Genomic DNA, 26,287 nt, shown 5'->3' on the forward strand with positions numbered 1-26,287 from the left:
TCATTGTCATAACAAAGTTGATACTGTGAAATTTTAAAACTAATACAGCAAAGAGCTACTGTTTTTATGAGTAAGTTCATGTTTAAGTTGTTGTTCAACACTGTCAGCACGTTGTTCAACACTGTCAGCACCTTGTTCAACACTTTTATAAGCCATAAAATACACTTTCTCACTACTTCCACTCATGCTACAACCAGTACTGCAGCTGCAATGAATGATTGTATCAAATTTTTGATAAGCTTGCATTGTTGTTGTTGTTATTATTAGTGGCTTAGCTTTTTTAATATCGAGGAATATTTATCTTTCTCTGATCATAGGAATAACAACATGAATTGGCACATAAGGCAAGTACTACAACAAATGATCTATTCCCAGTGTGCTCATATACCCACATTTTTTTAAAAATATAATTTCAAAATTGTCTGAGAAGAACATAATTGGCAGGGTAATTCAAGCATAGCCAATATACAGTGATAATGTATTGGGCCTATAGCCTACTGCACAAACATCATTGCTACAGAACTGTTTTTAATTGGTTAATGTTACATAGGCATTTTGACTCAAAGTGATCATGACTCAGATAGGTTGGTGACCACTGCCTTAGATGGTTGCTTAATGGAAATGTTAAGGGTAAAGAATTGCAGTCAAACCAGTTTCTGTTACTAGGGCCTCTCTGATGTCACCGACTACTTCCTGTGTGCCTCTACCTCTGAGTTGAAAGGTGTTGGAATACAGACCTGTAGGGTCTGGGTCCCGGTCTTTCCTGTCTGGTCTTTCTACTCTCTCTCGTCTGTCTGTGTTGTCTCAGATGTGGCTAAGCTGGGGTCAAACAAAAGCCTGCATTGTGAAGGCACTCCCACTTTTAACAAACCACACCCGTATCACTTGTTTGTACAGTATCACCTCCACTCCTTTTTAAGTACATTTATGATCCCCTCCTTTCCCTCTGATGACGGTGCTGTGTGGTTAGACAGTAGAAATGTATTTGAGGACTCTCGTTGTTCTTAGAGAGTGGCTGAATAGCTCTCTATTCATCCAATTTGTTCTTCAATTTATGCACCTTGTTTGGATGAGGTAACACTAATATACCCTTTCCATTTGTCAGGTGACCCAGACAGAGCTGGAGAGGCTGAAGGCCAGCTATAGACAGCTGGTGAGGGATGCAGCGCAGGCGAAGAGGAAGTACCAGGAGGCCAGTAAAGGTGGGGAAGCTCACTCTTGCTCCATATCATTTCTCCAAACAGCACAGACACACTCTCACTTTGACTGGCTGAAAGGATTACATTCTGGACAACAGATGATCATTACCTCCTGAGAGTTCTGTTTAGACAACTGATGTCCTATTGATTCACCAAATTAACACAGTTGATCATATTAGTAGTGACTATTTGCCATGTGTATTGTTTTTCCACTTCTATGCTACATTTGTGTGTGTTCTACTGATATATATATATATATATACATATATCTTGTTTGTTTAGATAAAGAACGTGAGCGTGCGAGGGAGCGCTATGTGAAGGCTACTCTGAGGCTCCATGAGCTTCATAATGAGTATGTTCTGTCAGTCAGAGCAGCCCAGGTGTACCATCAGCACCACTACAGCCAGGCCCAACCTGCCTTGCTCATGGCACTACAGAGCCTACAGCAGGAGATGGTACTCATACTGTAAGTGTGTGTGTGGGTGAGTGAGGGGAAAGCACAACTCTCAGTGAATTCCCAGTCAGTGATGATCATATTGTGTGTGTACAGCGCGGTAGGGAAGTACTGTGACTCTATGGTCATCCCATCGTTACACTGCATGGTTTTGTATCTCACCTAATATCCTTCCCTTTTGATGGTAAGATTTCAAGCACTCTCATGGGAAGTTTGATATAATAGTTTTGGGCTGTTGTCCAAACACACATAATGTAATCAGTACTGGCCCTGGAGACCCACAGGGTGTGCAGGCTTTTGTTGCAGCTCTGTACTATACATACAGTGCCTTTGGAAAGTATTCAGACCCCTTGACTTTTTAAACATTTTGTTACGTTACAGCCTTATTCTAAAATTGTTTAAATAAAACAATTTCCTCAGCAATCTACATACAATACCCCATAATGACAAAGCGAAAACGTTTTTTTTATACATTTTGCACATTAAAAACAAAAAACGGAAATACCTTATTTAGATAAATATTCAGACCCTTTGCTATGAGACTCGAAATTGAGCTCAGGTGCATCCTGTTTCCATTGATCATCCTTGAGATGTTTCTACAACTTGATTGGAATCCACCTGTGGTAAATTCAATTGATTGGACATGATGATTTGTATTATTGACTGTATGTTTGTTTTACTCCATGTGTAACTCTGTGTCGTTGTATGTGTCGAACTGCTTTGCTTTATCTTGGCCAGGTCGCAATTGTAAATGAGAACTTGTTCTCACCTGGTTAAATAAAGGTGAAATAAAAATAAAAAAATTTGGAAAGGCACACACCTGTCTATATAAGGTCCCACAGTTGACAGTGCATGTCAGAGCAAAAACCAAGCCATGAGGTCGAAAGAATTGTCTGTAGAGCTCTGAGACAGGATTGTGTCGAGCCACAGATCTGGGGAAGGGTACCAAAACATTTCTGCCACATTGAAGGTTCCCAAGAACACAGTGGCCTCCATCATTCTTAATTGGAAGAAGTTCGGAACCGCCAAGACAACCTAGAACTGGCCGCCCGGCCAAACTGAGCAATCGGGGGAGAAGAGCCTTGGTCAGGGAGTTGATCAAGAACCCGATGGTCACTCTGACAGAGCTCTAGAGTTCCTCTGTGGAAATTGGAGAACCTTCCAGAAGGACAACCATCTCTGCAGCACTCCGCCAATCAGGCCTTTATGGTAGAGTGGCCAGCCAGAGACCACTCTTCAGTAAAAGGCACATGACAACACACTTGGACTTTGCCAAAAGGAACCTGAAGACTCTCAGATCATGAGAAACAATATTCTCTGGACTGATGAAACCAAGATTGAACTATTTGGCCTGAATGCCAAGCGTCACGTCTGGAAGAAACCTGGCACCATCCCTACGGTGAAGCGTGGTGGCAGAATCATGCTGTGGGGATGTTTTTCAGTGGCAGGGAGACAAGTCAGGATCGAGGCAAAGATGAACGGAGCAAAGTACAGCGAGATCCTTGATGAAAACCTGCTATAGACCTCTCATGACCTCAGACTGGGGTGAAGGTTCACCATCCAACAGGACAACGACCCTAAGCACACAGCCAAGACAACACAGGAGTGGCTTCGGGACAAGTCTCTGAATTAAAATAATAATAATAATTTAAACTTTATTCAACCAGGTAGGCCAGTTGAGAACAAGATCTCATTTTCAACTTGTGACCTGGCCAAGATAAAGCAAAGCAGTGCGACCAAAAACAACAACACAGAGTTACACATAGGATAAACAAAACATACAGTCAATAACAAAACACAGTGTGTGCAAATGTAGTAAGATTAGGGAGTTAAAGCAATAAATAGGCCATGGTGGCGAAATAATGACAATTTAGCATTAACACTGGAGTGATAGATGTGCAGATGATGATGTGCAAGTAGAGATACTGGGGTGCAAAAGAGCAAAAAAATAAATAACAATATGGGGTGGGTGTGCTATCTACAGATTGGCTTTGTACAGGTAGAGTGGTTGGTAGCTCTGATTGTTAATGCTTAAAGTTAGTGAGGGAGATATGTCTCCAGCTTCAGTGATTTTTGCTATTTGTTCCAGTCATTGGCAGCAGAGAACTGGAAGGAAAGGCGGACAAAGGGGGTGTTGGCTTTGGAGATGACCAGTGAAATATACCTGCTGGAGCGCGTGTTGCTATGGTGACCAGTGAGCTGAGATAAGGCGGGGCTTTACGTAGCAAAGACTTATAATTGACCTGGATCCAGTGGGTTTGGCGACGAATATGTAGCGAGGGCCAGCCAACAAGAGCATACAGGTCGCAGTGGTGGGTAGTATATGGGCTTTGGTGTCAAAACGGATGGCACTGTGATAGACTACATCCAATTTGCTGAGTAGAGTGTTGGTATAGAGTCTGAGTAGAGTCTTCAATATTCCCAGGTAAGAAGTTTTAGGTTGTAGTAATTATAGGACTATTTCTCTCTCTACCATTTGTATTTCATATACCTTTGACTATTGTTCTAATAGGTACTTTAGTATTGCCAGCCTAATCTTGGGCTTGAAGTCATAAACAGTGCAATGCTTGAAGCATTGCTAAGAGGTGCTGGCAAATGCAGGAAAGTGCTGTTTGAATGAATGCTTATGAGCCTGCTGCTGCCTACCACTGCTCAGTCAGACTGCTCTATCAAATCATAGACTTAATTATAATATAATAACACGCAGAAATTACGAGCCTTAGGTCATTAATATGGTCAAATCCTATAATTTCGAAACAAAACGTTTATTCTTTCAGTGAAATACGGAACCGTCCCGTATTTTATCTAACGGGTGGCATCCATAAGCCTACATTTTGCTGTTACAATTCACAACCTTCAATGTTATGTCATAATTATGTACAATTCTGGCAAATTAGTTCTCAATGAGCCAGGCGGCCCAAACTGTTGCATATACCCTGACTCTGCGTGCAATGAACGCAAGAGAAGTGACACAATGTCCCTAGATAATATTGCCTGCTAACATGAATTTATTTTAACTAAATATGCAGGTTTAAAAAATATATACTTGTGTATTGATTGTAAGAAAGGCATTGATGTTTATGGTTAGGTACATTTGTGCAACGATTGTGCTTTTTTTCGCAAATGCGCTTTTGTTAAATCATCCCCCGTTTGGCGCAGTTGGCTGTCTTTGTTAGGAAGAAATAGTCTTCACACAGTTCGCAACGAACCAGGCGCTCCAAACTGATGCATATACCCTGACTCTGTTGCACAGAACACAAGAGAATTAACACAATTTCCCTAGTTAAAAGAAATTCATGTTAGCAGGCAATGTTTACTAAATATGCAGGTTTTAAAATATATACTTGTGTATTGATTTTAAGAAAGGCGTTGATGTTTATGGTTAGGTACACATTGGTGCAATGACAGTGCTTTTTTGCGTATGCGCTTGTTAAATCACCCGTTTGGCGAAGTAGGCTGTGATTCAATGATAAATTAACAGCCATCGCATCGATTATATACAACGGAGGACAAGCTAGATAAACTAGTAATATCATCAACCATGTGTAGTTAACTAGGGATTATGTTAGGATTGATTGTTTTTTTATAAGATAAGTTTAATGCTAGCTAGCACCTTACCTTGGCTCCGTGATGCACTCGCATAACAGAGTCTCCTCGTGGAGTGCAATGTAATCGGCCATAATCTGTGTCCAAAAATGCAGATTACTGATTGTTATGAATACTTAAAATCGGCCCTAATTTATCGGCCATTCCGATTAACGGTCGACCTCCAGTAGTTTGGCAGCATGAGTGAAGGAGGCTTTGTTGCAAAATAGGAAGCCGATTCTAGATTTAATTTTGAATTGGAGATGCTTAATGTGAGTCTGGAAGGGGAGTTTACAGTCTAACCAGACACCTAGGTATTTGTAGTTGTCCACATATTCTACGTCAGAACCTTCCAGAGTTAGTGATGCTAGTCAGGCGGGCGGGTGCGGGCAGCAATCGGTTGAAGAGCATGCATGTCCTTGAGTGGCTCAGCCAGAGCCCGGACTTGAACTCAATCAAACTTCTCTGGAGAGACCTGAAAATAGCTGTGCAGCAACCCTCCCCATTCAGCCTGACAGAGCTTGAGAAGATCTGCTGAGAAGAATGGGAGAAACTACCCAAGTACAGGTGTGCCAAGCTTGTAGCGTCATACTCAAGATGAATCGACGCTGTAATCGCTGCCAACGGTGCTTCAACAAAGTAGTGAGTAGAGGGTCTGAATACTTATGTAAATGTCATAGTTCTGTTTATTTAAATTTTTTATGAATCAGCAAACATTTCTAAACAGTTTTTGCTTTGTCATTATGTATGGGGTATTGTGTGTAGATTTAATTTTAGAATAAGGCTATAACCTAACAATGTGGAAAAAGTTAAAGGGTCTGAATACTTTCCGAAGTCACTGTACCTATTTAATAACTGATCATCAAGCCTTTGATTAGATGGTGCATTAGTGCTGGGCTAGAAAAAAGCCTGCACACCCAGTGGGTCCCCAGACCAGGATTGAATAATACGGCCCTGACCTCTGACTTTTGCCCTGTAACCCAGGAAGGAGATCCTGCAGGAGTACTATGACATGTCCAGTATGCTCCAACATGAGGTCGTATCTGTCCACGAGGAGATGTCTGCTGCTTTGATGGCCATAGAGCCACACAGAGAGTACGAGAGCTTCATCCAACAGAACAGGTATTCAGCTGCAAGTCACTCTGGATAAGAGAATCTGCTAAATTACTCAAATGTAAATATTCAGATCTTAGTGCAGTCAAGAGGCTGAAAAGTTTCACCATGTGTGTTCAGGTCTGTAGGGGAGGTTCCGGTGTGTGTGGAGTTTGACTCTGGTCTTCTGGAGAACACAGATCGACTCAAGACTGGAGAGCTGGAACTAAATGAGCTTACAGTGGAGGGGATCCAGCACAGGTTAGTTTATACGCACACACAGACACAGCGCAATCAAAAAGTATTCAGACCCCTTGACTTTTCCCCAAAAACTTTTTAGATACAGCCTTATTCTAACATGTACTAAATGTTTTTTTCCTCATCAATCTACATACAATACCACATAATGACACAGCGAAAACAGGTTTTTATAATTTTTTTCACATTTATAAAAACAAAAAACAGATACCTTATTTACTTAAGTATTCAGACCCTTTGCAATGAGACTTGAAATTGATATCAGGTGCATCCTGTTTCCATTGATCATCCTTGAGATGTTTCTACAACTTGATTGGATTCCACCTGTGGTAAATTCAATTGATTGGACATGATTTGGAAAGGCACACGTCTGTCTATACAGTAAGGTTCCCACAGTTGACAGTGCATCTCAGAGAAAAACCAAGTCATGAGGTCGAAGGAATTGTCCGTAGAGCTCTGAGACAGGATTGTGTCGAGGCACAGATCTGGGGAAGGGTACCAAAACATTTCTGCAGCATTGAAGGTCCACAAGAACAGTTGCCTCCATCATTCTTAAATGGAAGAAGTTCGGAACCGCCAAGACAACCTAGAACTGGCCGCCTGGCCAAACTGAGCAATTGGGGGAGAAGGGCCTTGGTCAGGGAGTTGACCAAGAACCCGATGGTCACTCTGACAGAGCTCTAGAGTTCCTCTGTGGAGATTGAAGAAACTTTCAGAAGGACAACCATCTCTGCAGCACTCCGCCAATTAGGCCTTTATGTTTGATTGGCCAGCCGGAAGCCACTCTTTAAAAAACCAGGCAAGTCAGTTAAGAACAAATTCTTATTTTCAATGACGGCCTAGGAACAGTGGGTTAACTGCCTGTTCAGGGGCAGAACGACAGATTTGTACCTTGTCAGCTCTGGGGTTTGAACTTGCAACCTTTCGGTTACTAGTCCAACGCTCTAACCACTAGGCTACCCTGCCGTAAAAGGCACATGACAGCCCGTTTGGAGTTTGCCAAAAGGCACCTAAAGACTCTCAGATGATGAGAAACAAGATTCTCTGGTCTGATGAAAACAAGATTGAACACTTTGGCCTGAATGCTAAGCGTCACGTCTGGACTAAATCTGTCACCATCCCTACGGTGAAGCGTGGTGGCAGCATCAAGCTGTGGGGATGTTTTTCAGCGGCAGGGACTAGGAGACTAGTTAGGATTAAAGGTCGGCATTGCCGATTTAATTAGTGCCGATTTCAGGTTTTCATAACAATCGGTTGTCAGCATTTTTGAATGCCGATTATGGCCGATTACATTGCATTCCACAAGGTAACTGCGTGGCAGGCTAGACCACCTGTGTGCAGCGAGGAGCCAAGGTAAGTTGCAAGCTAGAATTAAACTTATATTTTTTTAAAACAATCAATCTAAACATAATCACTAGTTAACTACACATGGTTGATGATATTAGTAGGTTAACTAGCTGCGTTGCATATAATCAATGCGGTGCCTGTTAATTTATTATTGAATTACAGACTACTTCGCCAAACGAGTGATTTAACAAAAGCACAATCGTTGCACGAATGTACCTGACCACAAACATCAATGCCTTTCTTAAAATCAATACACAGAAGTATATATTTTTTAAACCTGTTAAAAGAAATTCATGTTAACTAGGGAAATTCTGTCACTTCGCTTGCGTTCATTGCACACCGAGTCAGTGTATATGCAACAGTTTGGGCTGCCTGGCTCGTTGCAAACTAATTTGCCAGAATTTTACATAATTATGACATAACATTGAAGGTTGTACAATGTAACATCAATATTTAGACTTAGGGTTGCCACCCGTTCGATAACATACGGAACGGTTCCGTATTTCACTGAAAGAATAAAGGTTTTGTTTTCAAAATGATAGTTTACGGATTTGACCATATTAATGACCAAAAGCTCGTATTTCTGTGTTTATTATATTATAATTAAGTCTATGATTTGATAGAGCAGTCTGACCGAGCGGTGGTAGGCACCAGCAGGCTCGTAAGGACTCATTCATACTTTACTCTGTTTGCCAGAGGCTCTAAGCAATGCTTTACCACAAAACTGAGGATGAGGATAATTATTTATTTTTTTAAAGTCTGTAACGTAACAATAAAAACAAGCCTCCCCCTTTTTCCTCCAAACATAACGATGGTCATTATGGCCAAACAGTTCTTTTTTTGTTTCATCAGACCAGAGGACATTTCTCCAAAAAGTAAGATTTTTGTCTCCATGTGCAGTTGCAAACCGTAGTCTGGCTTTTTTATGGCGGTTTTGGAGCAGTGGCTTCTTTCTTGCTGAGCGGCCTTTCAGGTTATGTCAATATAGGACTCGTTTTACTGTGGATATAGATACTTTTGTACTGGTTTCCTCCAGCATCTTCACAAGGTCCTTTGCTGTTGTTCTGGAATTGTTTTACACTTTTCGCACCAAAGTACGTTCATCTCTAGGAGATGAATCATACCGTCATACCTTCCTGAGCGGTATGACGGCTGCGTGGTCCCACGGTGTTTATACTTGCGTACTATTGTTTGTACAGATGAATGTGGTACCTTCAGGCGTTTGGAAATTGTTCCTAAGGATGTAGCAGACTTCTGGAGGTCTACAAAAAAGTTTCTGAGGTTTTGGCTGATTTCTTTTGATTTTCCCATGATGTCAAGCAAAGAGGCACTGAGTTGGAAGATAGGCCTTGAAATATGTCCACAGGTACACCTCCAATTGATTCAAATGATGTCAATTAGCCTATCAGAAGCTTCTAAAGCCATGCCATCATTTTCTGTAAAAAAAAAAAATTAAATGCACAGTCAACTTAGTGTATGTAAACTTCTGACCCACTGGAATTGTGATACAGGGAATTATAAGTGAAATAATCTGTCTGTAAACAATTGTTGGAAAAAATGTCTTGTAAAAATTACAGACCTCTACATGCTTTGTAAGTAGGAAAACCTGCAAAATCGGCAGTGTATCAAATACCTGTTCTCCCCACTATATACACACACATTCTCACTCAAAGGTTTTAGAACACCTTCTCATTCGTGTTTTTATTTATTTTTTTACTATTTTCTACATTTAAGAATGATAGTGAAACATCAAAACTATGAAACAACACATATGAAATCATGTAGTGACCGTAAAAGTGTTAAACAAATCAAAATATATTTTGTATTTGAGATTCTTCAAATAATCACCTTAATGCCTTGATGACAGCTTTGCACACTCTTGACATTGTCTCAACCAGGTTCACATGGAATGCTTTTCCAACAGTCTTGCCAACAGTCTTGAAGGAGTTCCCACCAATGCTGGGCACTTGTTGGTTGCATTTCCTTCACTCTGTGGCCCAACTTATCCCAAACCATCTAATTTGGGTTGAAGTCGGGGGATTGTGCAGGCCAGGTCATCTGATGCAGCACGCCATCACTCCTTCTTGGTCAAATAGCCCTTACACAACCTGGAGGTGTGTTGGGTCAATGTCCTGTTGAAAAACAAATGATAGTCCCACTAAGCCTAAACCAGATGGGATGTCATATCTCTGCAGAATGCTGTGGTAGTCATGCTGGTTAAGTGAGCCTTGAATTCTAAATAAATCACAGACAGTGTCACCAGCAAAGCATCCCCACACCATAACACCATGCTTCACTGTGGGAACCACACATGCGGAGATCATCCGTTCACCCACACGGTGGTTGGAACCAGAAATCTCCAAGAAATTCTCTTCTTATTGGTGTCCTTTCGTAGTGGTTTCTTTTCAGCAATTCGACCATGAAGGCCTTATACAGAATACCACATACCTTGTCATAACACAACTGGTTAGCTCAAACACATTAAGAAGGAAATAAATTCAACACAAATGAACTTTTAAGAAGGAACACCTTCTTGGCTCAAATGCAATAAGGAAAGAAATTCCACAAATTAACTTTTAACAAGGGACACCTGTTAACTAAAATGCATTCCAGGTGATTACCTCATGAAGCTGGTTGAGATAATGGCAAGAGTGTGCAATGCTGTCATCAAGGAAATGGGTGGCTACTTTGAAGAATCTCAAATATAAAATATATTTTGATTTGTTTAACACTTTTTTTTGGTTACTACATGATTCCATATGTGTTATTTCCTAGTTTTGATTTCTTCACTATTATTCTACAATGTAGATATATATATATATATATATTTTTAAAGACCTGTAATGAGTAGGTGTGTCAACTTTTGACATGTACTATATATATACTACTGTTCAAAAGTTTGGTGTCACTTAGAAATGTTTTGAAAGAAAAGCACATTTTTGTCCATTAAAATAGCATCAAATTGATCAGAAATACAGTGTAGACATTGTTAATGTTGTAAGTAACTATTGTAGCTGGAAACGGCAGATTTTTATGGAATATCTGTATAGGGATACAGAGACCTATTTATCAGCAGCCATCACTCCTGTGTTCCAATGCCACGTTGTGTTAGCTAATCCAAGTTTATCATTTTAAAAGGCATGCACACAATCTCAACACCAACACATTTCACCTCTTCGTCCCCCTTCTCTCCCCATGTCTCTACCCCTCTACCAGGTTGACTGCAGTGGAAGAGGAGCTGCTGTCTCTAGCTGGTAAAGTGGTTTCCCAACAGGCCTCAGTCAACCAGCTGGAGTTGGAGCTAGAGGCAGAGGAAGAGTGCATCAAACGGGGTCAGAGGTGAGGCGATATCCACATGTACTGGAAGGTCCAACTTTACATGGGCAAGCATACTTGGTAATCACTTAGGCAGATGTAGTGTCATTAGATAGTACTTACAGCTGTTATACCTGATAATATGGTCATTTATCCTGGGTAAACAGAATAGAATTACATTTTTATGGTCTGAACCAGGATAAAGTTGGCTCTGGCAGTACCAAACCACCGTCTTCACCAACACTGACTGGGAAAAAAAGAGTAATGCATTTTGCCATTGATCTGCGTCATATTTTTGAGGTGTGTTGGTGTATCTCCTCTCAATGGTGGTGTTCCATCTGCAGGCAGTCTCCTATCAGAGTAGTTTAGGCTGCTCTCCTCTCTGCTATGGCTGGCTAAGCTGGCTGCTCTCTGGGGGACAGACTCACTATGCCTTATGAATATAACATGGTGATATGAGGAGACTTTTCAAGCTTCTCTCATTTGTCTTGGTTTAGATGCCTGTCCGCTGTTATTAGACGTTACTAATAAGCTCTTAGTGCATAGATGGAGCAGCTGTGTTGACTGACACTAGCCTAATGTTCACTGGGGCCGAGGGAAACATGCCTCTCCTTAAGGAGTCATGGGTTTGATGAAACACTTTGGAAATCAACAGAGACAGACGGGAACGACTGAATGCTTTCTTGATTAGCAAAGAACTCTTTTACCCAAGTGGTGATGTTAGTTAATGTAGCAGTGCAATATTTGAAAAGTAAGTAAGGAAGAATTTTGTCCACAAATATACCAACATTTCTATTATATGTAAAAAAGATTATGATTAGCGAATGCCATAATGTAGTGATTTTGTTAGGTAGTCCCTATTAGCTGAAATATATATTTTTACAAAGCCATTTTAGCTGTCGCGCTAGCTGTTCGGTTTGAACAGATTCACAATTCATGGGAATTTGTCACACTATGAAGACGTCTCCCTGTAAGGCACGTGTTGCATGGCAATCTCCCTGCACTTGCCTGGGCTTGTCTGTTCCTGCCATGGCTAAAGCCAGTGTGAGAAACGTGCTAACAAACATTTGTGCTATGAACTAAATAAATATGCACTCTGACCCAGAAAACCTCTTCACTAGATTCATGATAGTGTTGTTAGACAAAGCAAGGAAAGTGAGCTTTAAAACGTGATGTAGTTTTATTGGAATTTGCAGCTGTTGTTAAGTAATACATCTGCTACCTTCTGACATGACTTACTGCATTTTTAACCGTACTTCTCCCGTATAGAATATCTAATTTCAACTATACTGTTGGTGAGTGCCCTGCGGAAGCAATATGGCTAAGGTGTAGGAGATGGGCCAGTTGACCAGTATTCTTGTGTAAAGCCATCGGGCATGTCAGTTATGCTTTAAATATATTGACTGTGAGGCAAAAGTCAATGGAATTGTTGCTATATGTTGAAATGGAAACACATTGTTCCACAGTATCATCACAATGCTTTAATTGATGAGCTGACAGGCTGCTCCTCTCTCTGCAGGGTTTACCAGTTCAGTAAGAGGCATGCACTGGAGGAGAGCCGACAGCAGGTGATGCTGTCCCTGGGAGCTAGAACTAGGCTGGAGGCACAGAGGTTGCTGCTGAAGGGGAAGCTGGAATGGCTGGGATCCAGTGAACCCCCACCTGCCCTGGGGCTGGAAGAGGATCGTATCTCCCTCTCCTCTATCACCTCTAGTGTAGGTCTCCTCTCTCCCTCTCTCAAACACACACACACACACCCTCTGCATATCTGATCCCTGCCACTCATCTGAAAGAGATACCATGCTTCCTGTGGTTGAGATGATCTCTGTCCCTTGCGTCTGTTTCATTGTCTTGTCTCGTATGGGAACCTGACCTGTGATTGCACTCATTGTGTAAGATGTTGTAAATCATGTTGTTATTGACTCTTGTTTGTTTCAAGTTCTCCATTGTGTGTTCTGAGTTCAGGTTCTTCTCATCCATTATCAAATGTGATTGTTGTGTACTTTAGTTTGTTAGCTTGGTAGTTTGCTGCTTTATAAGTTCTACAAATGCATCATCACTAAAACACTAATGTACTGTGGGCTTATGAAAATCACTGAGCTATATATTAAATCTTTTGAAATACCATTGTTTTGAAAATGAAAGAAATTAAACAAAAGGTTAATTGGTTTGTTGTCCACTCTATACTCACACAGTAGTACCAGATGACTAAAGTGAATTGCATCAATGTTCCCACGCAGGTTGTGTTGAAACCCTGGTGTTATGGGCATTTGTAAAATGCCACCATGTAAAAAGTCACACGAGCACTAAAATGTGACTCATTGAAGCGCATCAAATTTGCTGTCAAATGAAAGCTGAGTCTATTTTTACAAAGGCATGTATAACGTGTTTAACCATTTTCCATCCTAAATATTAGGAATAAGCAAAGGCTGCTAAAGATGGCTAAATAGCCATAATACTGCTAAATGGTTACCTGGACTATCTGCATTGGCCCTATCTTGCACTGACTCTATGCACACTCACAACACTATATACAGTTGAAGTCGGAAGTTTACATACACTTAGGTTGGAGTCATTAAAACCCATTTTTCAATCACTCCACAAATTTCTTGTTAACAAACTATAGTTTTGGCAAGTTGTTTAGGACATCTACTTTGTGCATAACACAAGTAATTTTTCCAACAATTGTTTACAGACAGATTATTTCACTTATAATTCCAGTGGGTCATAAGTTCACATAGACTAAGTTGACTGTGCATTTAAACAATTTGGAAAATTCCAGAAAATGATGTCATGGCTTTAGAAGCTTCTGATAGACTAATTGACATACTTTGAATCAATTGGAGGTGTACCTGTGGATATATTTCAAGGCCTACCTTCCAACTCAGTGCCTCTTTGCTTGACATCATGTGAAAATCAAAAGAAATCAGCCAAGACCTCCACAAGTCTGGTTCATCCTTGGGAGCAATTTCCAAAGGCCTGAAGGTACCACGTTCATCTGTACAAACAATAGTATGCAAGTATAAACACCGTGGGACCACGCAGCCGTCATACCGCTCAGGAAGGAGACGCGAACGTACTTTGGTGAAAATAATGACCTTGTGAAGATCCTGGAGGAAACAGGCACAAAAGTATCTACATCCACAGTAAAACGAGTCCTATATCGACATATCCTGAAAGGCCGCTCGGCAAGGAAAAAAACACTGCTCCAAAACCACCATTAAAAAGCCAGACTGCACATGGGGACAAAGATTGTACTTTTTGGAGAAATGTCCTCTGATCTGATGAAACAAAAATAGAACTGTTTGGCCATAATGACCATTGTTATGTTTGGAGGAAAAAGGGGGAGGCTTGCAAGCCAAAGAACACCATCCCAACCATGAAGCACAGAGGTGGCAGCATCATGTTGTGGGGGTGCTTTGCTGCAAGAGGGACTGGTGCACTTCACAAAATAGATGGCATCATGAGGAATGAAAATTATGTGGATATATTGAAGCAACATCTCAAGACATCAGTCAGGAAGTAAAGCTTGGTCGCAAATGTGTCTTCTAAACGGACAATGACCCCAAGCATACTTCCAAAGTTGTGTCAAAATGGCTTAAGGACAACAAAGTCAAGGTACTGGAGTGACCATAACAAAGCCCTGACCTCAATCCTATAGAAAATGTGTGGGCAGAACTGAAAAAGCGTGTGCGAGCAAGGAGGCCTACAAACCTGACTCAATTAAACCAGCTCTGTCAGGACAAATGGGCAAAAATCCACCCAACTTATTGTGGGAAGCTTGTGGAAGGCTACCCGAAACGTTTGACCCAAGTTAAAGGCCATTTAAAGGCAATGCTACCAAATACTAATTGAGTGTATGTAAACTTCTGACCCACTGGGAATGTGATGAAAGAAATAAAAGCTGAAATAAATAATTCTCTCTACTATTATTCTGACATTTCACATTCTTAAAATAAAATGCTTATTAACTGACCTAAGACAGTGAATTTTTACTCGGATTAAATGTCAGGAATTGTGAAAAACTGTTGAAATATATTTGGCTAAAGTGTATGTAAACTTCCGACTTCAACTGTATACACACTATGTATAGACTCACCCACAAACATTACACTGACAGTCTCACTCAAACCCACACACATTCACATACACTACATACAGTGCCTTGCGAAAGTATTCGCCCCCCTTGAACTTTGCGACCTTTTGCCACATTTCAGGCTTCAAACATAAAGATATAAAACTGTATTTTTTTGTGAATAATCAACAAAAAGTGACACAATCATGAAGTGGAACGACATTTATTGGATATTTCAAACTTCTTTAACAAATCAAAAACTGAAAAATTGGGCGTGCAAAATTATTCAGCCCCCTTAAGTTAATACTTTGTAGCGCCACCTTTTGCTGCGATTACAGCTGTAAGTCGCTTGGGGTATGTCTCTATCAGTTTTGCACATCGAGAGACAGAATTTTTTTCCCATTCCTCCTTGCAAAACAGCTCGAGCTCAGTGAGGTTGGATGGAGAGCATTTGTGAACAGCAGTTTTCAGTTCTTTCCACAGATTCTCGATTGGATTCAGGTCAGGACTTTGACTTGGCCATTCTAACACCTGGATATGTTTATTTTTTAACCATTCCATTGTAGATTTTGCTTTATGTTTTGGATCATTGTCTTGTTGGAAGACAAATCTCTGTCCCAGTCTCAGGTCTTTTGCAGACTCCATCAGGTTTTCTTCCAGAATGGTCCTGTATTTGGCTCCATCCATCTTCCCATCAATTTTAACCATCTTCCCTGTCCCTGCTGAAGAAAAGCAGGCCCAAACCATGATGCTGCCACCACCATGTTTGACAGTGGGGATGGTGTGTTCAGGGTGATGAGCTGTGTTGCTTTTACGCCAAACATAACGTTTTGCATTGTTGCCAAAAAGTTCAATTTTGGTTTCATCTGACCAGAGCACCTTCTTCCACATGTTTGGTGTGTCTCCCAGGTGGCTTGTGGCAAACTTTAAACTACACTTTTTATGGATATCTTTAAGAAATGGCTTTCTTCTTGCCACTCTTCCATAAAGGCCAGATTTGTGCAATATACGACTGATTGTTGTCCTATGGACAGAGTCTCCCACCTCAGCTGTAGATCTCTGCAGTTCATCCAGAGTGATCATGGGCCGCTTGGCTGCATCTCTGATCAGTCTTCTCCTTGTATGAGCTGAAAGTTTAGAGGGACGGCCAGGTCTTGGTAGATTTGCAGTGGTCTGATACTCCTTCCATTTCAATATTATCGCTTGCACAGTGCTCCTTGGGATGTTTAAAGCTTGGGAAATCTTTTTGTATCCAAATCCGGCTTTAAACTTCTTCACAACAGTATCTCGGACCTGCCTGGTGAGTTCCTTGTTCTTCATGATGCTCTCTGCGCTTTTAACGGACCTCTGAGACTATCACAGTGCAGGTGCATTTATACGGAGACTTGATTACACACAGGTGGATTGTATTTATCATCATTAGTCATTTAGGTCAACATTGGATCATTCAGAGATCCTCACTGAACTTCTGCAGAGAGTTTGCTGCACTGAAAGTAAAGGGGCTGAATAATTTTGCACGCCCAATTTTTCAGTTTTTGATTTGTTAAAAAAGTTTGAAATATCCAATAAATGTTGTTCCACTTCATGATTGTGTCCCACTTGTTGTTGATTCTTCACAAAAAAATACAGTTTTATATATTTGTTTGAAGCCTGAAATGTGGCAAAAGGTCGCAAAGTTCAAGGGGGCCATACTTTCGCATGGCACTGTACATACGCGCGCACACACACACCGACGGCATACACACATCATTTCACAATCATCATATGCTGCTACTGTTTTTCATTTTACTCTTACTATTATCTATTCTGATGCCTATTCACTTTACCCTGCCTTCATGTACACATCTACCTCAAATACCTTGTACCCCTGCTCAGTGACATGGTAGTGGTACTCCTTTTTATACAGCTTCATTCTTGTGTTACTATTTGTATTTTTCTTATTTTCTTATTTTTAACTGTGCATTGTTGGGAAGAGCTCCTGAGATAGTTTCACGGTAAAGTCTACACGTGACAAATATAAGTTGATTTGATTGAGTACAGTAAAGGAAAGTAGAGTATAGGTCAGTACTGGACTGTACAGTAGAGTTTAGTACAGTACAGCACAGTATAATTTACTGTATAGTACTATACTGCACTGTACTGAACTCTACTCTGCTGTACTGTACTCTGTGCTAAACTGTGATTTACAAACTTGTGAAACATAGACCTCTATGATTGGTAGAGATTTGGTGCGCTCCGGACCAACCAAATTTCATCTTGTTTTGGGGCGGCGCTCATTAGAATAGCCAGTATGTAGAATATAACCCAAACATACAAAGGAGGATATAAAATGTTTCTACCTTTTTGTACCTATTCAGGATACATCACCATGAAGAGAATGCCATTATGTTACCATCACCCTTACCGGGTGGTAATCCACTTCACTTACTGTGGTTCAATATCCAAAATATATATATTTTTAAATCAAACTCAATGTATCATGTTATAGCTGATACCCCAATCTTTCTGCAAACTTCTTTGAATCTCAATTCGGAGTAGATATTTAAGAGTTTTTGGAAAACGTGGTCACATAAAAAAACTGAAGGAGATTTTACCATCATTCTGTTAAACTTTACATCTGTACTGTTCTTCGAGTAAATGTGTTTTTGTAAAATTCTGTGTAAATGTTTAATAGTACTGCTTGTGCATAGAGTTGTATGACTTGTTTAACTCTGCAATCAGTGGTTTTTGTTTGGCATACTTTTAAAGTAAAAAATCTCAGCATCATTCTGCTACCTTGGAATTGCCCTTATGTTACCTTACAGTTCAACTAGAAGGCATCTGAACTACCGACTGACTCAACCAGTCTGTTCTGTACTGAGGACAACCTATACTCGTGTCTCGTTCAGACACAACCATCTCTATTGAAACAGAGGCATTATTGAGGATCTTGGTGCCTTGCATACGTTGCTGTCTGTCATGGTGTTGACTCAAGTGCATTCCTTCACCCATTTTCATAGCGCTGTTTTATCCAGATCCACCCTAAAGCAAACAAGTATTTTCTTCATTGACATTCTCTACTCATCATGTTTGTAATTTTTTGTGGCATTCTCTCATCTGTGGATTATGTTGTGTTTCTGAGTGCTGTTACATGTTGTTATTATAAACACAGGTACTGGTGGTGATGAGCATTCCTAAAAGAGAGGTTGATGATGGTTGTGCTCTGTGTTGTTTCAGGAGAGGGACGGCCTCAGAAACCTCAGTGTGGACGGCATCATTAGCCATTTTAGCGGCCTGTTCAAACCCAAATACACGGTCAGTGATGTAACATACACAGTCAGCGTTCAGAAATAGTCAGCTATGGTCATACATAGTACACAGTTATGGTCATACCAGTGATGCAGCATAGTGTCGTGGTAATTTCCTGTATTACTAAGTGAAAGGAGAGTTTACAAACCACACACAAGTCAGAGTTATATTTTAAACTTCATCTTTTAATAATATATGAGCTTCACCATAGCCCTGTGACTCTCAGATCAATTCAGTGTCTATAAATGAATTCTCTGAGAGTGTCAACATAATGGCAACTGAGATATTTTATAGCAAAGATCCACCCCCTAGTCGACATGACAAACCACAGATCTTAGGAACTGTTCACAAAGAAAAACTTTTACTTGAGAGAAGAGTATCCCATAGCCAGACAGCATTAGTTATAAATTATCGTTCAAGTTGCTCTCTAAGACAAGGTTCTACTTCTCGTTCTTGGTACTTCCTATTACCAAAACATTACCTCATCCAATGGCATATATCAATTGTCCATTCTAGATACTCCCATCTCAAATACAACCCACCCCTGGACAAGCTCCCTGAGAGGAGTGAGCACCTAGGTCATATACTATGAAAGATAAGTTTCAACATCAGAGGGGACATACAATGGTTCCAGACACTGCCATACTCCTCCCCCAAATGGGAAAAGGAGGGAGTGACTGGAGTACAGACATAGTGGAGCCCTTCACATGGTTTCACAGATATATTCATTATGAAGACAATGTTCAAACCTGACTTCTCCCTTTCTGATATTCTGCCTATTACCAGACATGTAAAGACAAGCCTGACCTCTGCCCTCTCTGGGCCCCAAGTGACTTTTCCCTAGAGAAGAGAGAGGAAAATGCAACTGCCAACATTATAGTCCAAAATAAGACATTCTAATGACAAGTATAAAATAAATAAAACATCTTATTCATCTATGTTACCTAACTAATTATGATTCAGCTACGACAATAGACAATCTGTTATTTTCATACACGGTCAACTATAGTCATTCATTGTCTGTGAGGCATCATTGTGATCACCCCTGTCACAGATGGACCTGTTCTGTTTTCACCCACCTGCTGCCTTTGATTTATCTGTCTCTGTCTATTCAAACAACTCAAGTCAGACAGTCAAACAGTTCCCTTGTCAAACAGCAAATGGCTGTGTTTTCTCTGTAAGCCTAACTGTTCAGAGTAGGACTCCAGTTGTGAAACGCCTTGTTTCTCATCTGGCTTTCCTCTTTTTTATCTATCTTCTCTCTAGAGATGTTTGTTTACAATGTTGTAGTATGCCTTATCTTGTCATCTGAACAGTAGGGTCTTTTTCAATTGGCGCCATGTTGTCTGTAGTAAAAATTTTTTACTAGGTATCCATTAGTGGTGCAACGGATCACAAAACTCATGGTTCGGTCCGGATCACGGTTTTGAGTCACGGATCTGATCATTTTCTGGATCAGCAAAAAAAGGGGGGGGACAAATATAACTTTTCTTTCCATTTATTACTTAAAGAACACTGAAAGCAAAGAACTTTTCAATGTTTAAATAAAATATTAAAATAAAATATTGCACAAAAAGTGCAATATGAGGCATGATACTGTCTTCCTTTGAACAATAGTGAATGAAAAACTAGCCTGTGTCCACATCATCAAAAAAAAGTAAAGAAAAGAAAGCAAAGCAGACCTGAGCTTATAACTTCAAATTCTTAAAAAAAAAAGATGAGGTTGTCTACATTGTCTGGGCAGAGGATAGACCTCCTTTGCAGTCACTATGTCCCCTGCTGTGGAGAACACCCTCTCGCTAGGAACTGAAGTGCCAGGCACAGCCAAGTAGCCTCTTGCCGTCATGGCAATGTGAGGGTATTTACACTCACTGATTTTCCACCATGCCAGTGGATCACCATCCACTGGAATGACACTTGCTGCCTTGTAGGATGCCACCTCCTATTGATGGTGTTGTCAAACATCTTGCCTGTGTCCTTGCTCGCAAAGGTCTCCCCGAAAAGCTCCTTCATGGCCAAATTATTTTGTGGAGGAGATGCCTCGGAGTCTGCTCCTGTCAGCTCTAGAACTATAATTGTGGCAATAATATTTAATAAAAGTCATTATTATTCCAAAGGGTTTTGTCCGTCAGTGCAGAGTATACAGCTGCCTGCTGCTCAAGATAGCTCCCAACATGTCATAAGTGGAATTCCAACTTGTTGTGGCATCGTGTATGAGCTTGTGGGTCGGTAGCTGTAGCGTTTGTTGCTTGGTCTTAAGCACATGAGCGCCTGGAAAAAGGAAACCACCTTCCTGATCCTCCCAAGGAGGCGGTCCATCTGGTTCACTGAGATGCTAAATTGATCACATGTGCAAAGCAAGCTATCTGTGGCCCCAGTCCAGCTTCTATCACTGCATTTACTTGGTTTTTGGCATTATCTGTGGTGGTTGGGATATTGCTATTGGGCCTCTCTAGCTTCCACTCTGCTACTGCTCCTAGCAGTACCTGCGCCAGATTTGTGCCTGTGTGACTCTCGCAGAGGGGGCGTGTCTGTAGCACCAGACTTTGGGTCTTCAACCCGCCTGTGGTGTAGTGAGCAGTCAGTGACGTAGCTTTCCGTTGCCCAGGAGGTCCACCCGTCTGTGGTGAAGGCAACAGGGGATGCCTTGGATAATTCATCGACAATTTTGTTATTTTCCTGTTCATAAAGATCTGGCACGATCTTCATACTGAAGTGGGTGCGCGAGGGGATTTCGTAGCTTGGCTCAAGCACTTTCACCATATTGTAACGACCCTGGGTTTATAAGCGCGGATATCGACTCTGCCGCTCGAGCATGCTTTTGGGGCACAGTCAATAGCGCGCTGGACTTCGGGCTAGAAGGTCGTGGGTTAGCGACCTGCTCCATTACAATATTTTGAAACCCTTTGTTGTCCACAACTGAGTATGGCCTCAGGTCTAAAGCGATAAACATCCCAATAGATTTGGTGATGGCTTTAGCCCGGTCTGATTCTGCAGTAAAGGGCTGTTTAAATGTTGGCTCCCGTCACTGACACACCAGGGTGATGACGCTTTAAATGTGTGGCCATGCCCGATGTATTTCCATGATCATACGGCTTTCTTGTGGCACAATGCCTACACACCGTAATGGTGTTGTCCACCACCCTTCACAGGGAAACAAAAATGCTCCCATACATGAGACTTAAATGAAGCGGGAGGCTTTTCCAGTTGTTCAGCTCCTCCGCTAGCCATGGCAGTCACTGCTCTTTTTTGCTTTTTGTAACGCGATCATCCAAGATTGATTCGTTGGGATTCAACATTTCACGTGAACAGTACACACAACCGCTTTAAAAAAAAATCTACCTTCAGGCTTTAGAGTAAAATACATCCATCTGTCTTGTCTTTATCTTTTCACTGCAACTCTGCATCGACATTTAGGGATTTATTACTTTATAAAGTAACAGCGGCAGTAAAACTGTATTTCACACTATGATGGTTAAACGATGCAATTAATCTGCGGTTCACATGCGTGCCGAACCGTGGGGGTGATCCGGATCACGGATCAACTACGGTCGGTTACATCACTAGTATCCATGTGTGTGGTCTGTAGAGATATATTGTATTGTTTTTGAGCAGTGTATTTTGTATCTCCTGATCAATGTAGTGTGTAGCTGTATCTTCCATGTATCTAGTCTCCTTAACAGTGTATTGTAAACCTGTCTATGTATTCTTCTGTGATGTAGTGGTAACAAAGTTGGTGGGTAAACTCTGATCGCGTTTGTGGTGAAAAAAGTTACCCTTCCTATTCTTTCATTTCTGCATTTTTCTGCAAAAGGTGTGTAAACTGTTGGGCAAAAAAATATGTAAACTGTGTTGACTTGTTTACCCTCCACTACACCACTGGATGTATGTGTGTTCCCCTGTGCTGAATCTCATCTAGAGATACAAGTGTGAGACTCATGCATCTCAAACCGCACTAATCTCCCATTTAAATCAATTTATGGCTTATGAATGAGTCTCACAGTGGGCGCTCCATGCCCAGGTCCCTCCTTACCTGGCCCCTCATTGACCTTGCTGTGTGAACCCCCTCCAGGTGCCCCCTGCCCTGTCCCCAGTCCCAGAGGTAGAGCGCCCCCTGGAGCAGCAGTACTGGTACCACGGAGTCATCCCCAGGCTGGAAGTCCAGGAGCTGCTGAGGTGTGATGGAGACTTCCTGGTCAGACAGAGTCAGGGCAAACAGGAGTATGTCCTCTCTGTCCACTGGGCTGGCTCTTGCAGGCACTTCCTTATCCAGAGCACAGATGTGAGTGAGTGTGTATTTACAATATGATCATGTCTGTACAGTTTGTATGGTTATAAAGTGTGTGTGTTTAGAATATGTACCGCCTGGATGGAGAGGGATTCCACACCGTTCCCATGCTGATGAACCACCTGGTCTCGTCACACCAACACGTCACCAAGAGATCCGACATTGTCCTGAAGAGACCTGTCCTAAAGGTAACGCTTTTCTCTCGACAGGGTAGCATAGTGGTTGGAGCGTTGGACTAGTAACCGGAAGGTTGCAAGTTCAAACCCCTGAGCTGACAAGGTACAAATCTGTCGTTCTGCCCCTGAACAGGCAGTTAACCCACTGTTCCTAGGCCGTCATTGAAAATAAGAATTTGTTCTTAACTGACTTGCCTAGTTAAATAAAGGTAAAATAAACTCTCACTCTCTCTCTCTCTCTCTCTGTCACTCACTGGTCAACTGTAATATATTGTAGATCCTGTTTTACCTTTGTTGAAAAGTCCCTTGTTTTGTTTTATCGTGTTTAATTCAAGGTTCCTCAATGCTTTATTTGTCTAAGTCTTTCTTAAATATTAATGTTATTAGTTTAACTTACCTAAATAAGGATTAAATTACATTCCCACATGTTTAGTTATCTTTCTCCAGTAGTTCTGTAATGACCATTTTACCTTTAATTTATCTGGGACTTATACTGAGACCATGTCTCTTTTACAGATGAATTACATACAATTTAAAAAAAGATCTCAGATGGTGTTCTAAATCTGTCCTTGGCAGGATTACAGTAAAAACCCTATTTCTCATTCTGTGCTGTGGGACAAGTAGCTGTTGGTTAATGCTTCTAACAGGTTAAGAATAATGAGGCGGCCATCAATTAAGTCTGGGGCCTAGCAAAGTGTAGTTAATGGGCCCCGTGTCCCTGGTCCTGTGTGCTGGTGTTGGGTGGACCTGTGGGTTTAACTGTATTTATGTGGGAGGAGGGAGATGTGAGAGTCAGGGGGTGCTCTTGTATATATGTAGGTCTATGTTTTGTGTGTGTGTGGAATAGCGACCTTGTAGTGTGTGCAAAACACTGTGTGTGTGCCTGCATGCGCGCAAGCTTCTATTACACCTCTCCTGAGCATGTTGGGAGTGAATGGGCTTGGAACACACCAGCTCTGCGTAGCAGCTGTCTCAGCGTTAGGATCCATCAGATTTTAATGAGCTCCCAAGATCCACATACTCATACTTGCTCTCCACCCTCCTGCAGAGTGCTATACATAACACACTCACATGTTCTCTAGAGCTGCATGTAATACTGTACTACCACTATGCTGCCCATCAAATGGGCTCCAGTGTTTGGCACACACGACAAGGTCTCCATTCTACACACACACACACACATACTGTACACAAACACTATTTTACACTCGTACAACGCAGTTTTAGAAGTTGGTCCGAAATGCTTCTACCAGGCTGCAAAGTCAGTCTACCGATTCAGAAGGAACAGCAGCACTGGTATCTCTGATTGGTTCCTCTCTATCTCTCTCCCTCCAGGACAAGTGGGTTCTGGAACACGATGATGTCATCCTGGGGCAGAGCATTGGCCAGGTGAGCTCACCACCTGTGGAATGTCTGTTTGGAGTTATGGGATGCTCTGATTGTCAGGTTGGCCTTCTGTTTTTGTTTCAGCCAAGATCCAGAATTAAGCTTGATGTGTGTCTGTTGTCCAGGGTAACTTTGGGGAGGTGTACAGTGGTCGTCTGCTTTCTGATAACACCCCTGTAGCTGTGAAAGCCTGCAGAGAGAACCTGGCCCCAGAACACAAGAACAGGTTCCTTATGGAGGCCAGGTCAGTCTTTCTTTCTCTCTCGTTCTCTTTCTCAGTCTCTCTCTTTCACATTGACCTTGCTGTCTCTCTCTCTGCTGTGCAGGATCCTGAAGCAGTATGACCATCCTAACATAGTGAAGCTGATTGGTGTCTGCACACAGAAACAACCCATCTATATCATTATGGAGCTGGTACAAGGTGAGCCAATCTGTCGCGGGCCTTTACACTAACCACAGCTACAGTACATTCTATCATTACAATGGACTAATAAAGTGTGTGTGTGACTGTGTGTGTTCTGCCAGGGGGAGACTTCCTGTCCTTCCTGCGCTGTGAAGGTCACAACCTGAAGTCAAATATGCTGGTGAAAATGGCAGAGAATGTGGCATCTGGCATGGAGTATTTGGAGAGCAAGAAATGCATCCACCGGTGAGAGGCTAGGGAGATGGATCTAGTCTTCTCAGTCATTGAGTTGAATGAAGGCTGCCATACAATGTGACAAGATTACATTGCCTTTGATTGCACAATTAATTCTAGATGATGAAACAGCTTGAGGTTTTTGGGACAGTGAAGTTAACCCAGTGTGTAGGGGTTACTGGAGCCTGCTCCAGCCTCCGTTACCCTCTAACACTCCTCCTAACACTGCATGTCAAACTGCCTCTGCTCACTACTACACCCTGCATCAGGGAGCCCACAGATGACAAGAGGGGCTGATTTTCATTTTTTGCTTCCTTCTCTGGCTCTCGCTCTCTGGTTCTCTCTCTGGTGCTCTTTCTCACTGTCTCGTTCTCACTCACTTTCTCACTCTTTCGCTCGCTTGCCCTCTCTCTTTCTCGCTCTCCCTCTTTCTCGCTCTCCCACTCTGGCTCATCTTCTACCTGTTTTTTCGACTTCGATTATATTGCCTTCTAATTGTTTCCTTCAACCCCTCTGTCTTGCGCCTCCTTTCCTTACCCCCCCCCCCCTCTCTCTCTCTCTCTGTGTCTCTGTGTCTGTCAATTCAATTCAATTCAAGGGCTTTATTGGCATGGGAAACATGTGTAAACATTGCCAAAGCAAGTGAGGTAGATAATATATTAAGTGAATATATAAAGTGAAATAAACAATCAAAATTAACAGTAAACATTACACATACAGAAGTTTCAAAACATTAAAGACATTACAAATGTCATATTATATATATATATATATATATATATATACAGTGTTTTAACAATGTACAAATGGTAAAGGACAAAAGATAAAATAAATAAGCATAAATATGGGTTGTATTTACAATGGTGTGTGTTCTTCACTGGTTGCCCTTTTCTCGTGGCAAACAGGTCACAAATCTTGCTGCTGTGATGGCACACTGTGTAATTTCACCCAGTAGATATGGGAGTTTTTCAAAATTGGATTTGTTTTCGAATTCTTTGGATCTGTGTAATCTGAGGGAAATATGTATCTCTAATGTGGTCATACATTGGGCAGGAGGTTAGGAAGTGCAGCTCAGTTTCCACCTCATTTTGTGGGCAGTGAGCACATAGCCTGTCTTCTCTTGAGAGCCATGTCTGCCTACAGCGGCCTTTCTCAATAGCAAGGCTATGCTCACTGAGTCTGTACAT

The 26,287-nt window shown here is 41.5% G+C and overlaps 1 protein-coding gene across 3 annotated transcripts in view; it reads left to right on the plus strand.

The window, feature by feature from the left end:
* Nucleotides 1-26,287, plus strand: part of LOC109888394 (tyrosine-protein kinase Fes/Fps-like) — a 42,323-nt gene that overhangs the window by 10,572 nt on the left and 5,464 nt on the right. For 2 of the 3 annotated variants that reach the window (XM_020479555.2, XM_020479556.2), the window contains exons 4-16: nucleotides 1,106-1,202; nucleotides 1,482-1,665; nucleotides 6,223-6,360; nucleotides 6,472-6,591; nucleotides 11,152-11,274; nucleotides 12,770-12,965; nucleotides 18,542-18,619; nucleotides 22,686-22,895; nucleotides 22,967-23,089; nucleotides 24,413-24,466; nucleotides 24,589-24,707; nucleotides 24,790-24,884; nucleotides 24,989-25,112. In XM_020479555.2, the coding sequence (XP_020335144.1) occupies nucleotides 1,106-1,202; nucleotides 1,482-1,665; nucleotides 6,223-6,360; nucleotides 6,472-6,591; nucleotides 11,152-11,274; nucleotides 12,770-12,965; nucleotides 18,542-18,619; nucleotides 22,686-22,895; nucleotides 22,967-23,089; nucleotides 24,413-24,466; nucleotides 24,589-24,707; nucleotides 24,790-24,884; nucleotides 24,989-25,112 (1,661 nt within the window). The remainder of the gene's footprint in view (nucleotides 1-1,105; nucleotides 1,203-1,481; nucleotides 1,666-6,222; nucleotides 6,361-6,471; nucleotides 6,592-11,151; nucleotides 11,275-12,769; nucleotides 12,966-18,541; nucleotides 18,620-22,685; nucleotides 22,896-22,966; nucleotides 23,090-24,412; nucleotides 24,467-24,588; nucleotides 24,708-24,789; nucleotides 24,885-24,988; nucleotides 25,113-26,287) is intronic. The other variant, XM_020479557.2, reaches the window with a different exon arrangement.

The sequence above is a fragment of the Oncorhynchus kisutch genome, linkage group LG3 (assembly GCF_002021735.2).
Source record: "Oncorhynchus kisutch isolate 150728-3 linkage group LG3, Okis_V2, whole genome shotgun sequence".
Lineage (NCBI taxonomy): Eukaryota > Metazoa > Chordata > Actinopteri > Salmoniformes > Salmonidae > Oncorhynchus > Oncorhynchus kisutch.